General features: G+C 34.0%; 1 protein-coding gene across 3 annotated transcripts in view; it reads left to right on the forward strand.

The window, feature by feature from the left end:
* LOC130894131 (regulator of G-protein signaling 9) overlaps positions 1-11,750 on the forward strand; it is an 83,993-nt gene extending 72,243 nt beyond the window's left edge. For all 3 annotated transcript variants that reach the window (XM_057800729.1, XM_057800728.1, XM_057800730.1), the window contains 4 exons: positions 3,379-3,547; positions 5,264-5,750; positions 9,042-9,282; positions 11,365-11,750. In XM_057800729.1, coding sequence (XP_057656712.1) covers positions 3,379-3,547; positions 5,264-5,750; positions 9,042-9,282; positions 11,365-11,425 — 958 coding nt within the window. In that variant the 3' untranslated portion in view covers positions 11,426-11,750. The remainder of the gene's footprint in view (positions 1-3,378; positions 3,548-5,263; positions 5,751-9,041; positions 9,283-11,364) is intronic.
* Positions 11,751-12,361: the final 611 nt, after the last annotated feature.

Raw genomic sequence — 12,361 nt, forward strand, 5'->3', positions numbered from 1 at the left:
GTTGCAAAGAGAATCGAATGTCTTACAAATATTGACAAAACTAAAATTATGATGCATAAATTACGTCGAACGTTTTGTAGTATTCCAATAGTTAATTCTCATGAATTTGTTAGACTGCACTGTTACGGAGCGAAGCGAAGAACAGCTGGAACCATGTAACCTCACTGTTCTTATAACCATGAGCAAGAAGGATGTACCAATGTATGTTGCGCAACGCATCAATATTCGTTTTTTAGTAAAAGATAATGTGAAATCAGCGGAGATTTTTTTTAAGATTTTGAGAGACCGATGTGATATAGCTGAAGAATTAGATCAGGGTATTTGGCATTGAGCAAATAATTCATGAACGACTCGGTTACCATAAAGTTTCCGTCAGATTAGTTCCAAGACTTCTGAATTTTGAGCAATTCACACGATGCGTTTGTACGCGTCTACTGCAGCGGTGTAATGAGGAAGGAAAAAATTTATTGCACCGAATATCTATCATAGACGAGATTTGGGTACATCCATATATTCCGGAGAGTAAACGCGCGTCTGTGAAGTGGATGAAGAAGTTTACACTGTCTGCGGGAAAGGTATTGTGTACCGTATTTTGGAACATGAGAGGAGTTACTGCGGTTAATTTTCTCATTCAACAACGAACTGTGAACACGCAGTATTATAGTAATCTACTTAAATCGCAATGAAACCTGTTTCTATATCATAACAACGCGATATTCCAATCCCTAGTGAGATGTTGCTGTAAGACAACGCCAGACTGCATACGTTAAACGAATTGGGTTAGGAAATACCAAAAAACTCTCTTCATAGTCTCGATTTATCGCCATGTGACTATTATTTATTTGGTCCTTTGCAAGAAGTACGTGACGGACTGTAATTCAAAAGTAATGCGGAGGTGGAATCCTTCGTGCGAGAATTTTTACATCACAAACCGGGAGATTTTCACGAAAAAAGCTTCCGACAGCTTCTGAAGAGGTGGCAAAAGTCTGTAGAGTCCGACGGAGACTATCTAGAGAATCTAAGAAAAATTTCAACTCTGTAACTTGTTAATAACTTTTTTTAAAGCAAACTTCTGCTTTATGATCGAATCACTCATCACGTATTTATAGAGTTTGACTGGATCTTGCTTCAGGTTCTAGCATTTTTAAGATTTGTTAATGTTGTTCCTATTCGAGTTATTTTTCGACTTTTTCCTAAGGTAATGTTTTTTGATAAACAACGTTTGGAATTATGTGCTTTGGAAAAATTAAATAGGAAACTCATCGACACAAATAAAACCAAGGTACGCCACATCAAGAAAATAAGCAGAAAATGGTTGAATTTGATGCTGTTGCATATAAACTGCATATCTGTTTTTATTGGCTAGGCGCAGGAACGGAGTGCTGAACATAAAAATTGTCCATCTCCCAGCGAGCCACATTCATGATGGCAAACACTCACCTCTACTAATGACGTTATTTATATCCCCGTAGTGAATTAGCTTTTCTGCTTAAAGAAATAACTATAATAGTCACAATATGGTAGAAAGCGAATGGTGAAGGAAATACATTGACACTATTCCGACAATACGGCAAGACCGAAGCATTGTAATAAATATACAGTCCAAAACATAATTTCGGCGCATAGATTCTGTCATTGAAACAATGCCAAGAATGTGAACACACAATAGAGAGATTTTCATAGCTGAAGTATTTGCAAAGAAAAGTTTTGTTAGTTCTTCTGTCGACCTGTCGACTTTCTCGCCTGTTTGCTTGTTTACTTCGACTGTGAATTGGCTAGCTCGGTTATAATAGAAATTTGTTGAATCTACTCCGTTATCAGATTATAGATTGTCAGTGGCTACAAGACTTTTTCTGAGCACAAGTGAAAATTGTGAAGATAGCTGCTTTTTGAAATAATTTTGTTCAGGTAACAGTAGTTGCAATCAATAAAAGATAAATTTTAATACATACACGATGTGTTATAACTATGGATAGGTAATATAAACCAAAATATGATCATAAAACTTATTATCTTGCGATAGAGCAGCTCAACTCTTAGAAAAGAATTTAGAATAAGAGAAGAAAGTGGATTCTAGGTTAGCACGAAAAGATATTTCTCTACTCTTCCAATTTTGACCATGACTGATGGAAAAAGAAGAAAGAAGCTACTTATACGTTCTTATGTTAAAAAAATAAACATTTCTAAAAATCATCTTTTCCATTTATTAGATTCCGTTCATGAATTTATTTTTTTTTTGATAAAAAAAAATTCAATCATAGAAACTGAGTAATTCTCGGAACGGAATCTAATGCACGGAAAAGAGAATTTTTAGAAATGGTTCACAAACAAAAAGAAACTAATTTTAAAGCAGAAGAGACCTAAAATCAAGAACATTTAGAAGGATAAGGAAAAGGTCTAAGAAATAAGAAATTGAAGGAATATTTAATTGAGTAATTGTAATTGGTCTTTTTGTCGTATTTTGGTGTAAATGACTCTGTAACTGTTCCACGCTCTTCAAAAATATCCTTCTGTATAGCACCAGTATTTGATGTTTAATAATTATTGTCATACTCTATGAACTGGAAGTTAATAAATCACGTAATGATTTAGATACAATTGTTTCTATCAGTCAAACTATCCAAACTAATCACTTCTTCAATAGTTATTTGAAATTTGAGTTACTTTTACACTTAATAACTATTAAATCTACTTTCTCATTTGCTAAATAAGAATAACTACAAAGTTCTTATTAAAGAATATCTGCTTTCTTAGTTTTCAATAGTATTCAATAAATGTTTATTTCATATGACGTTTCAATTGGGAAACTCTCCATTTTCTGAATTTCGGTCCCAATAGGAAAGACAAAAATATCTAATCAACTCTTACTTGAGATTAAAAGAAGTATAGGGTGCAGAGTATACCAGAAGCTTGGACAGCTAGATCATAGGTAAATGTTCTTCTGAGCTGTCCAACATAATTCTGTCTAGAGCAGGATCTACTCGATAGGGTGAATGATAAATATTGAACATTTTTGGAAGCCTCTGTACATCAGAATTTATTTGAATATCTAAATTTATAATATTAAAAAAAAAAGATTTAATAACAGTAACCTCAGAAAATCATAATTATGAAAAGCCTGCGATATGTTTTCGAAATAATTCTAACCATCATCAAATCTCACGGTGTGAATTTTTATATTCATATCTCATTGTATTGAGGTATTTAGATATTTTCCTTCCTCTGTTTTGCATCTCATTATAGCTGAGATATTCTGAGAAATGGAGAAAACTTAATATTGAGAAATTAATTAATAATAACAATTGTATCTAAAGACTTAAAGGGATGATAAAGAATCAAATATAAATATATTCATATCACTGTTTGTTGTTTGTCTAGGGTAAAGAAGCCCAACATAGCTATTGTAGCTGGAGCATCAACATCTGAAGATGTTTGTCCGTGGGAGACAGGTACGACCGAATCTAGAAGTCGAAAAAATTCAATTCAGCTCGACTCTGGAAGTTCATCTTCAGATATTAGTGTCGCAGTTGCTGACGTTACTGGAAAGGTATGTTTTATTAGATAAACTGGTTTTATTCCTAATTAGGTTCGAATAATCATCTTAAACCCATCGATTGCATTGAAACACGAGTTGCTTTCACTTTCTGTAACATTTTAAAACTAACTATGTATTTCGGAATGAAACTAAAAAAATTATAACGAGTGACGTGGAGTTTCAAATTTCTATATCACTACTTGGAGCGAGTTGGGTTAATGGGGAAATGGAGAAGAAAAGAAAGGCTACTTAGTGAGTAATTTTCAGTAACGGAAAAATAGTTAGAAGCTTCTAAGCTAGAAGCTTCACCAGTCAAGGTATTCCAGGATCTCAGTGACATACATAAGAGACCCATTGAGAAATACTACCATCCATCTCATCGTAAAGGTTCATTTTTAGTTTATTCGGAAATGGAAAAGAAAATGAGTAGTGGAATTGAAAGTTCTACTCAGTGGATAATTTTAACTATTGGAAAAAATTATCCGCGGACTGGAAATCAGACTCAGATCTAAGTAATAACTCAATAAGTCGTATGACTAACTAATGAAAACACATTTTTTGGCTAAAAATCGATTCTATTCATCAATTCAGTCTCCTTAAAGAGCAAAACAATTATTTTATCACTTGTCCAACTCGTAACAGTCATCGAGCTTCAGTTTCATCAATTGCTCCTTCATTTGAGTTGAATTTCTTACCAAAGAGCATTTTTTTGATATCAGGGAATAGTGAGTAGTCACCGGGGGCTAGATTTGGACTATACAATAGATGAGGAAGCAACTCGTAATGTGATTCGTTCAATTTAAGCATCGTTGTCATCGACTTGGGAATTGGTGCAATATCTTGCTGAAGCAGAGGTTTCTTCTTAGACATATCAAGCCGTTTTTCCTTGATTTTTGCATTCAAACGATCCAACAACTCTATGAAGTATTTGCTATCGATTTTGAAGATTATCGATGAACAATATAATATATAACAAATAAGATATAACCTTCCCAGCTGACTATTGCGCCTTTGGATGTTTCGGACGTGGTTCACTAGCTGCAGTCCTCAGATGATAATCGTTTGATTCCGGAGTAAAGTTATGTTTCATTTACTGTCACATATCGACACAATACAATTTGATGTATTACATGTATAGGCCAAACACTTATCTGAATCATCAACACGTTGTTGTTTTTGATCGACTTCGAATAAACGCGGCACTCAGTTTTATAAAAACTTACTCAGTTATTTCACGCAGTTCCAATTCACGATTAATGGACTTTTCAATATTTTCTGGAGTGACCACCTTAATTGGATGACTAGAACGTTCACCATCATCGGTTTCTGTATGATCTCGTTTAAATTCAGCAAACCAAAAACAAATGGTTCTTTTCGAAGTAGCAGATTGTTTTTTTTTTGAAAATAACAGAAGTAGCTTCACTTAAATGGCTGTCACTTTTTTCTGACTAAACAAAATGTCATTAAATTTCACATAGTCTCTTGAAAGTTGGTAGTTCATAAACGTCAGATGGATTTGACAATAGCAGTGCCATCTGTGTGTCAGTCACACGACTTATTGAGTGGTGTAATATTAATTACAAAATGCAAAGTTAGTTCCAGTTTTATTATCTCTCAAACGTGTTTTTCAGTTTTTTCAAACACTAGTCGCTTTCCTTCAAAAAATACATCCTTGTTATCCATCACGGTTTTTTCTAAATTCGTTAATTTAGAGTATTTTATTTACAGGTACAGAGATCGTGTATGTTAACGCAACAACACACGTTAGACAGTTGTCGTAACCTAATCGCCCAGCCGACAGAACCCCAAAGAAGAGCCTCCGTTTCCGTTCCCATTCAACATTCTACGGCGTCAACTACAGCGGACTCTTCTTCCTCAGTTGGTAGACGGAAAGTTTCTTCGTTCGAAGACAGCACCGCAATTATTAGTTCCTCAACGGCACTTAATAAAGTATCGGCGCTGAGTTCCGTCGAAACTGTAGGTACTAGTGGAAGCGTTATTGCTTCCAATTCCGCTGCTACTACGCATATGACATCGTCTTTCGCGTTCGGTAATATTAGTGACGTAGACAATAAATCCTCGGAGCCGGAGGAAAAAGTTATTAAAACTTTTAAAAAAAGTCATAGTCTTGTAAAAACTTTTACTTCTAGCGGATCAGGGTCTGTAGCACCTACTATAAGTGTTAGTTCGGCTGTGGATGAAACCATTTATCCAGGTAAGTGTTATATATCTTTAAATAATTAAAATCCAGTTATCCAATTAAAAAAAATCAAGATAATTACAAAAGAGTGTTCTTAGAGTTGTGTCGATCTGTTTACTGCTCAATATTTCAAAATAGGTTCAACACATACTCACTGATACATCGTTTACATCACTACTACACCAACACTCACAATTACACTGTCTAACGCGCGTTTTGATAACCAGTTTACCTCCAGTGTCTGAAGACGATATCTTGATTATCGAAACGCGCGTCAGACAGTGTAATTGTGAGTGTTGGTACAGTGTTGATGTAAGCAGTGAATTCAGTATGAATTCCAAAAATTCATAATATATTTGTATAAGTTGATGAAAAACAAAACTAAGCCATTATAGGATCATGTGGATCACGTGATGATTAGATGCGCGAAAAACACCAAGAAGAATTGGGAGGTAAAAATTATAGGGAATGGTCACAATCGAATGACAAGGACTAAGAAAATATACCTGTAAAAGTGAATTAAAAATTCGGTCAAAAAAGTCCTATTCGTGCCACGAAAAAGGAAAGAAAAATAGAAATACGATTGTAAACGCACCTGACCTAACCTAACCAAACCTAACCTGACCGAATCGTTACCATCGACGTATTTCCCGATCCCGAAAGAGCAATAAAATAAATGAAAAGCAATTTTATTTCACAAAAATTTAGTCACTTTCCTCATCATCTTCCATTGGAGGTCGATCATTCTTTGCAAGATACAAAAATTTTATATCTACAATGATTGCATCGAATGGATCCCCTTTTTTTCTCCGGACTTGCCGTCTCCAGAGAAATTCACAAAGATGTAGGTCCAAAAATAAAAAAATTGATCATGATTTGACGAAACATTGGATTATTTAGTAACTACTTACATTTTTGAAAGTATTCCTTTTAATTTCAACCAAAAAACCAAACTACAAAAAATGTTTTATTTACCACTAATTCAACGAAAGAGGTAGCGGGAATTTCAAGAATATCGACGTTACCTGTAAAATTTCATTGGCGTTTTTCGCATTTCCAGCCGATAACAATACGTAAAGGCCTAATCATGACTGTATAATAAATTTTTTGGTACAAACTGCATTTCTATTGATGCGTGAAAGAACTTTTTTTAATGCTAAGATTATACACAAAATAAAATGAAATATCACTTTCTGGAGAAATCATTTTCAACAAAGTGAATTATTGATTAATTATTCATCATAAAACAATTCCGATTAGTGGAGTAATAGTGAATAGTGAAGTTTGAACAATTACTCCATGTTGCTGCTGGATATTTCTTAAAGAGTTGAATTTATTATATTTATTTATAATGAATGAAAAAATGTAGCTGGTGTATATGCCCGCCATTCTCCTTATGGATAGTATTTTTTTTTAATAATTGTTCCCCTACTTCAACATTGCTAGTTATTTTCCACGTTACAATACTAAATAAATTAAAAACGTGAACAATAGTTGTCTTATCAATTCATCTTACCAATAGAAATCGTATAAATAAATAGGAAAAATACTATAGTACAATGAGATATCGAAATTGAATCTATGTTAAATCACAACTGTTCAGGAAATTATAATTATCATCCTTTGAACGTTAACCAACATTAATCTGTAAATATCAGTCCCCAGTTAAATTGATGGTGATCTTCTTGTATGACGAAACGTATGTCATTGTTTACCACTTGGTTTCTCAAGGCACAATTGTGACCAAACAAAAATACAAGGACTACTTTGTGTAATATATACAACGTAGAGATCGGGATAAACGTTCAAATGTCGATACTGTAATAAGACTATGAAGCAAAACCACAAGAAGCAGCGTGCTTAGGGTAATTACTGCCACCTTGGTGATTGGAGGAATTGGAGCTTCTAGGCTACTCATTTCGCCCTGTGACTATGGTCTCATTACCTAGGGGTCTACTTTGAAGTCTATTCATATATAGTTACCAAGTTGTCATTCTTTTGCTCTTTGAAGAAGATACTTCTACTCGTATGAATACTCTCCTAATAAATTGGTGCTTTACAATATTTGAGTGCTATTTGGTATATTTTGGCCGAGTTATGGTGACAAATTTCAAAGAGGGTGCATAAAAGTGACTAAAGCAGCTGCAAATTGAAAAACGACGATTTCAATTCAGCTGAAAGTGAGGTATTTAGTTTTGATAAGGAAAGTTTACCAAGAAAGTTTGTATGGTCATTAAGGAATATACCCTTAAAGTTTAAAGTTATTCGTTTAGTGCAGGCATTCCAGCTCATAATGGTGCTAAACCTCCGAATTTTTCAATGCAGTTCTGATTTTCCTGTAAATTTCGACTTAAGCTCATCACACCTTCCATATCTACACGGTCGCAAGGTGTGCGATTTGTTTTTAAGGGGTTGAAACCACCCCTTATCGAACAATACCAATATTATAGTTTTTCCTACTTTTTTTCAATTCAAATGTTTTTCGTCTATGAAGCATAAATATCTTGACATATTATATAATAGGAAATTTATACACTTTGAAGTATCAAACCTTAAAAATCCTTAAAAACTACCCTCCTGATGAAAATAACATAGGGAACAACGATATAAAACATTGCAATTTCATTTTCACTGTAAAAAATTCATAGCATTTTAATACAATTTAATTGCTTATCAATTTTTATTATTCAACCCTTGAAAATTACCCCTTTGCAAAGAATGAAATAAAAATAAAACCAATTATCATTGGATTTATTATATATGCTGCATCATTACAAAGTTATACGAAAAAAACTATTGAAAAATGAGGTTTTCTTGATGAAAAATCGTACTATCCAATTGCAAATAACTCAAAAACTGCCTCTGGCGGAAAAACTTGATATGACATTTTTCACAAAATTTGTTGATCTTTGGATTTTTGATGTTATTTTCGGTGAAAAAAATTCCACTTATCATCTGTCAAAATTTCAAATGAATCGCTACTGCATTAAAGAATTCCGAGGGGAAAAGTTTAAATACCTGGCCTAGTTGTTTTGGTTGGCAATATGAAAACTGTTACATTAGGTGTATTTTAACCCTAGCCAATATGGTGTCGTATTACATATTACATATTCTCCATATCTTCCAGTTTCCTATTGCTATCATTTTTATCAAAAGAGCATAGTCTCTTAATTCTGCCAATAGAATTATTCATTCTTCTAAAATAGCGTTGATTGATTCTTTTTCATTTATTATTGTTTACATCGACTGCCGCCGCAAAATCATGTGATAACCCCATGAATCTAAATTGTACTCTATCTGTTTCAGAAGTTAGTGAGTTGGAAGAAAAAGAAGAGAATGTTAGCGAAATCACGATATGTATGATTCAGGAACCTCTAGCACCTCTAGCGGAACCTGATAGTGAGTCCCCAGGTAGTGAATTACCCCCTTCGGAAATAGGAGAAACTTTAGAAATAGAAGCAGGGGATATTGAAACGGAAAATATTGAAGAGCAGGATCAAGAACAAGCCGAAGCTAAATCGAATGATGTTTGTCCTTGGGAAGATGAGTACGTATATATTGAATTATGATTTTTCTGAAATTTACTTCAACCAATCCAAGAGATATTTACATGCGCAAATATTTTAAACTTATCTTGATAGGTGTTGAAATTTCGCGTTAAATTCGAAAAACACCGACTGAGTGCTATAAATAGTTGCCAGAAGCCTATGGAGACAATTCACTATCTCGTGCGCCGGGAGAGCACTGAAGAGGATCAGCTCCCAGGTCGCCCTATGACTGTTTCAACTTCGGAAACAGTGACAAAAATCAACCAATTTGTGCATGAAGATCGTCGAATGAGCTTCAAGTTTATTGCCGAAGCTATTAACGCATATAAAGAAACGGTTAGAAAAATTTTATACGAGGAATTACACATCACAAAAGTTTGCGTGAAGTTGGTGCCAAAAAATCTGACCCCTGATAAACAAATCTTGCGTCAACTGGTCTGCTTGGAATTCCTTGAAAGGTTAAAAAGATCTGCTTTGAAAGGGACCTGATTTGAGTCGATGGAAGCAGTAAAGCTAAAACAAATTAAAATAAAACCCTTTTTCGTAACCAGTCTCGTTATCTGAATGAATCCTTTTGCAAAGCTGAAATATTGTGTCATACATGGTCATATATGGGAATTACAGTGTGTGTACGTTATTTACTACTTGAAGCAATATACACTACCGGTCAAAAGTTTTTGCCCACTCCATAATACATCCATTAAATTTCAAAATGATACACTCTAACAAATTTCTCTTCCATATTGTCAAATAAAGTTTGAAACGGTGTCTTACGAACCAAAAATAGAAGTGTCCTTTATTTGTTCAATTTATACCAGCGCATGTTCATGATGTTTTATCGATGAGTGAAACAAGTTGATACTTGTAAGTTATTAATTCTTTTACTGCAAGCTATTTCTTCGCTAAATATGATTGTAGTTTAGTCCCAGTTTAATCTATGAGAATTTTCGGGAAATTCGTATACGAATTGTTTTCGTTATCGCAAGTTTACACATATAACTTAGTTAGGTAAAACCAGGAATCTATCGGTTGGAACTCGTGGATTAATGGCAAATTTTCATAATATAGGCAAAAGTAATAGTACCGTTGCCGCCGAATTAAAAATATCTCGACATACAGAGGACTACATTGTGGAAGAATATGCAAGCACCATCGCTGAAGATAAAATTGATCATGAAACATGATGCGGGCCCGGAGATACCAACTCAGTGAAAAGGGATAGAGAGAAACTGGCCTTTTTGAAATGGTGGCAGAATCTTATAGAAAAGTTATAGAACATAAGATTTGAACGAATGAAGAGTGGGAAAGAGTACGAGTTCGAGTTGTTCGAGTTTTTTGAGTGTTTGTGCGCAGGTCAAAAGAAAAACGGATGTTAGATCCATGTATCTCGACTATAACACACAGCAAATGTTCGGTGATGGTTTGGGAATGTTTTGAAGGAAATGCGATCGGAGACCTGGTAAAAATTCAAGGAATTTTGAATAAAGAATGCTATAAAAACTATTAAGGAAAATGTAGTGCTTTATAGCCAGTGTCAAATTGGAAGAAAATTTCTCAAAAATCCCAAGTACTCCTCAAAGCTGTGCAAAGAGTATTTCAGATAGCAGTATCCTAGTTCACATCCTTGGAATATCCTGTAAAACAAATGGAACCAAATAGATGATGATTATCCATCGAAGTTCCATCGAAGATTGAAATATTTAAATATGCCACAATTACAGACTGTAGTTTGATTATTACTATTTTCTTATCTATATATGTTTTTAAAATATAAAAATAATAAGTTTTATTAGTGTATAGGGTGAGCCAAAAGTTTTGACTGTGTAGTGTAGCTGTGCATTTCTAAATAAAAAGCTGATAAGGGTGTTGGATTTGTTTACGAAGTTTTCCTAAGACAAGCTCTTCATAATTTATCCATTGACGATCATAAACTTGTAGCAGTTAATCCTTTATTTAAAAAAATATGTATAGAAATAATTGCACGTTGACTCATTAAAATAATATGAACTCGAATGTTACCTCCCTAATATTTGTGAATATTATTGATTCATCATTTAAATTGAATATCTATGTCGTTTCAGGGAGACCTGCAAAGTTGATACTCCATTTGTGAAGACCTACGCAACATTAGGATATCTTTAATAACACTATGTATCTATTAGTTCATCCGCCAAATCAAAAACAATATTTTAGAATAATACTTGAAGTGTTCAAAGTATGGTAAGAAGCATAAAATAGAAAAAGTGATAAGTAGTGATTCAAATTTCCAATTTACTGAAACAGTTTCTCATTTTTCTTTTGTTGCTGACAAAATTGAAATGATTATCAACACTTATCACTATTATCTCATGAACTGACTGATGGAATCATCGGCATATATTGTCATAGTATAGTTTTACAAATCTACAATGATTGTTTCATCCACTTAGAAGTATTTGCTCACAAATATTCGTTTATTACACAAAAATAATCTCATATATTAGGTTAAATCCAGAATGAATTTATCTAAAATGTTTTTGCTATTCCGCTCGCTAGTAAAAACTTCAAAATTAATGTGAACGGAAGTTTTTCCTCATATAATAGTCCCAGATCTGGCTACAAAAAACAGGGTCGATAAGATGCGCGCCATTTCATCTTGTAAACTGGCGACCCCAACTTGGTACATAACCATACGCCACTTCTTAAGGTCAGCACTAGTCGGATATGAAAATTCCAGCCGGTTTTTCCGAACGGAAAAATTTACTGAAAAACCTCAGAATGTGCGCGCTCGAAACCTTTTCTAACGCGTGTTTTAAACCTCAATTAAGAACGGTGTAATAGCACAGAAGTTTTGAGGGCCAGAAAACCCTCGTAAGAAGTGATCTAAAGTGCCGGAAAACTTATCTGAAAAACCTCATAACGTGCGCGAGCGAAACCTTTCCTAACGTGGGTCTTAAACCTAATTAAGAACGGTATAATAATAATAATAGCACAAGAAGTTTTGCAGTCCGGAAAACCTTCGTAAGAAATGGCCGAAAGTGCCGAAAAACTCATTTGTTTCTGGATGAAACACCTGAAGAAGAAGAGATTGACGAAAAT

The sequence above is a fragment of the Diorhabda carinulata genome, chromosome 5, assembly GCF_026250575.1.
Source record: "Diorhabda carinulata isolate Delta chromosome 5, icDioCari1.1, whole genome shotgun sequence".
NCBI classification, from domain to species: Eukaryota; Metazoa; Arthropoda; class Insecta; order Coleoptera; family Chrysomelidae; genus Diorhabda; species Diorhabda carinulata.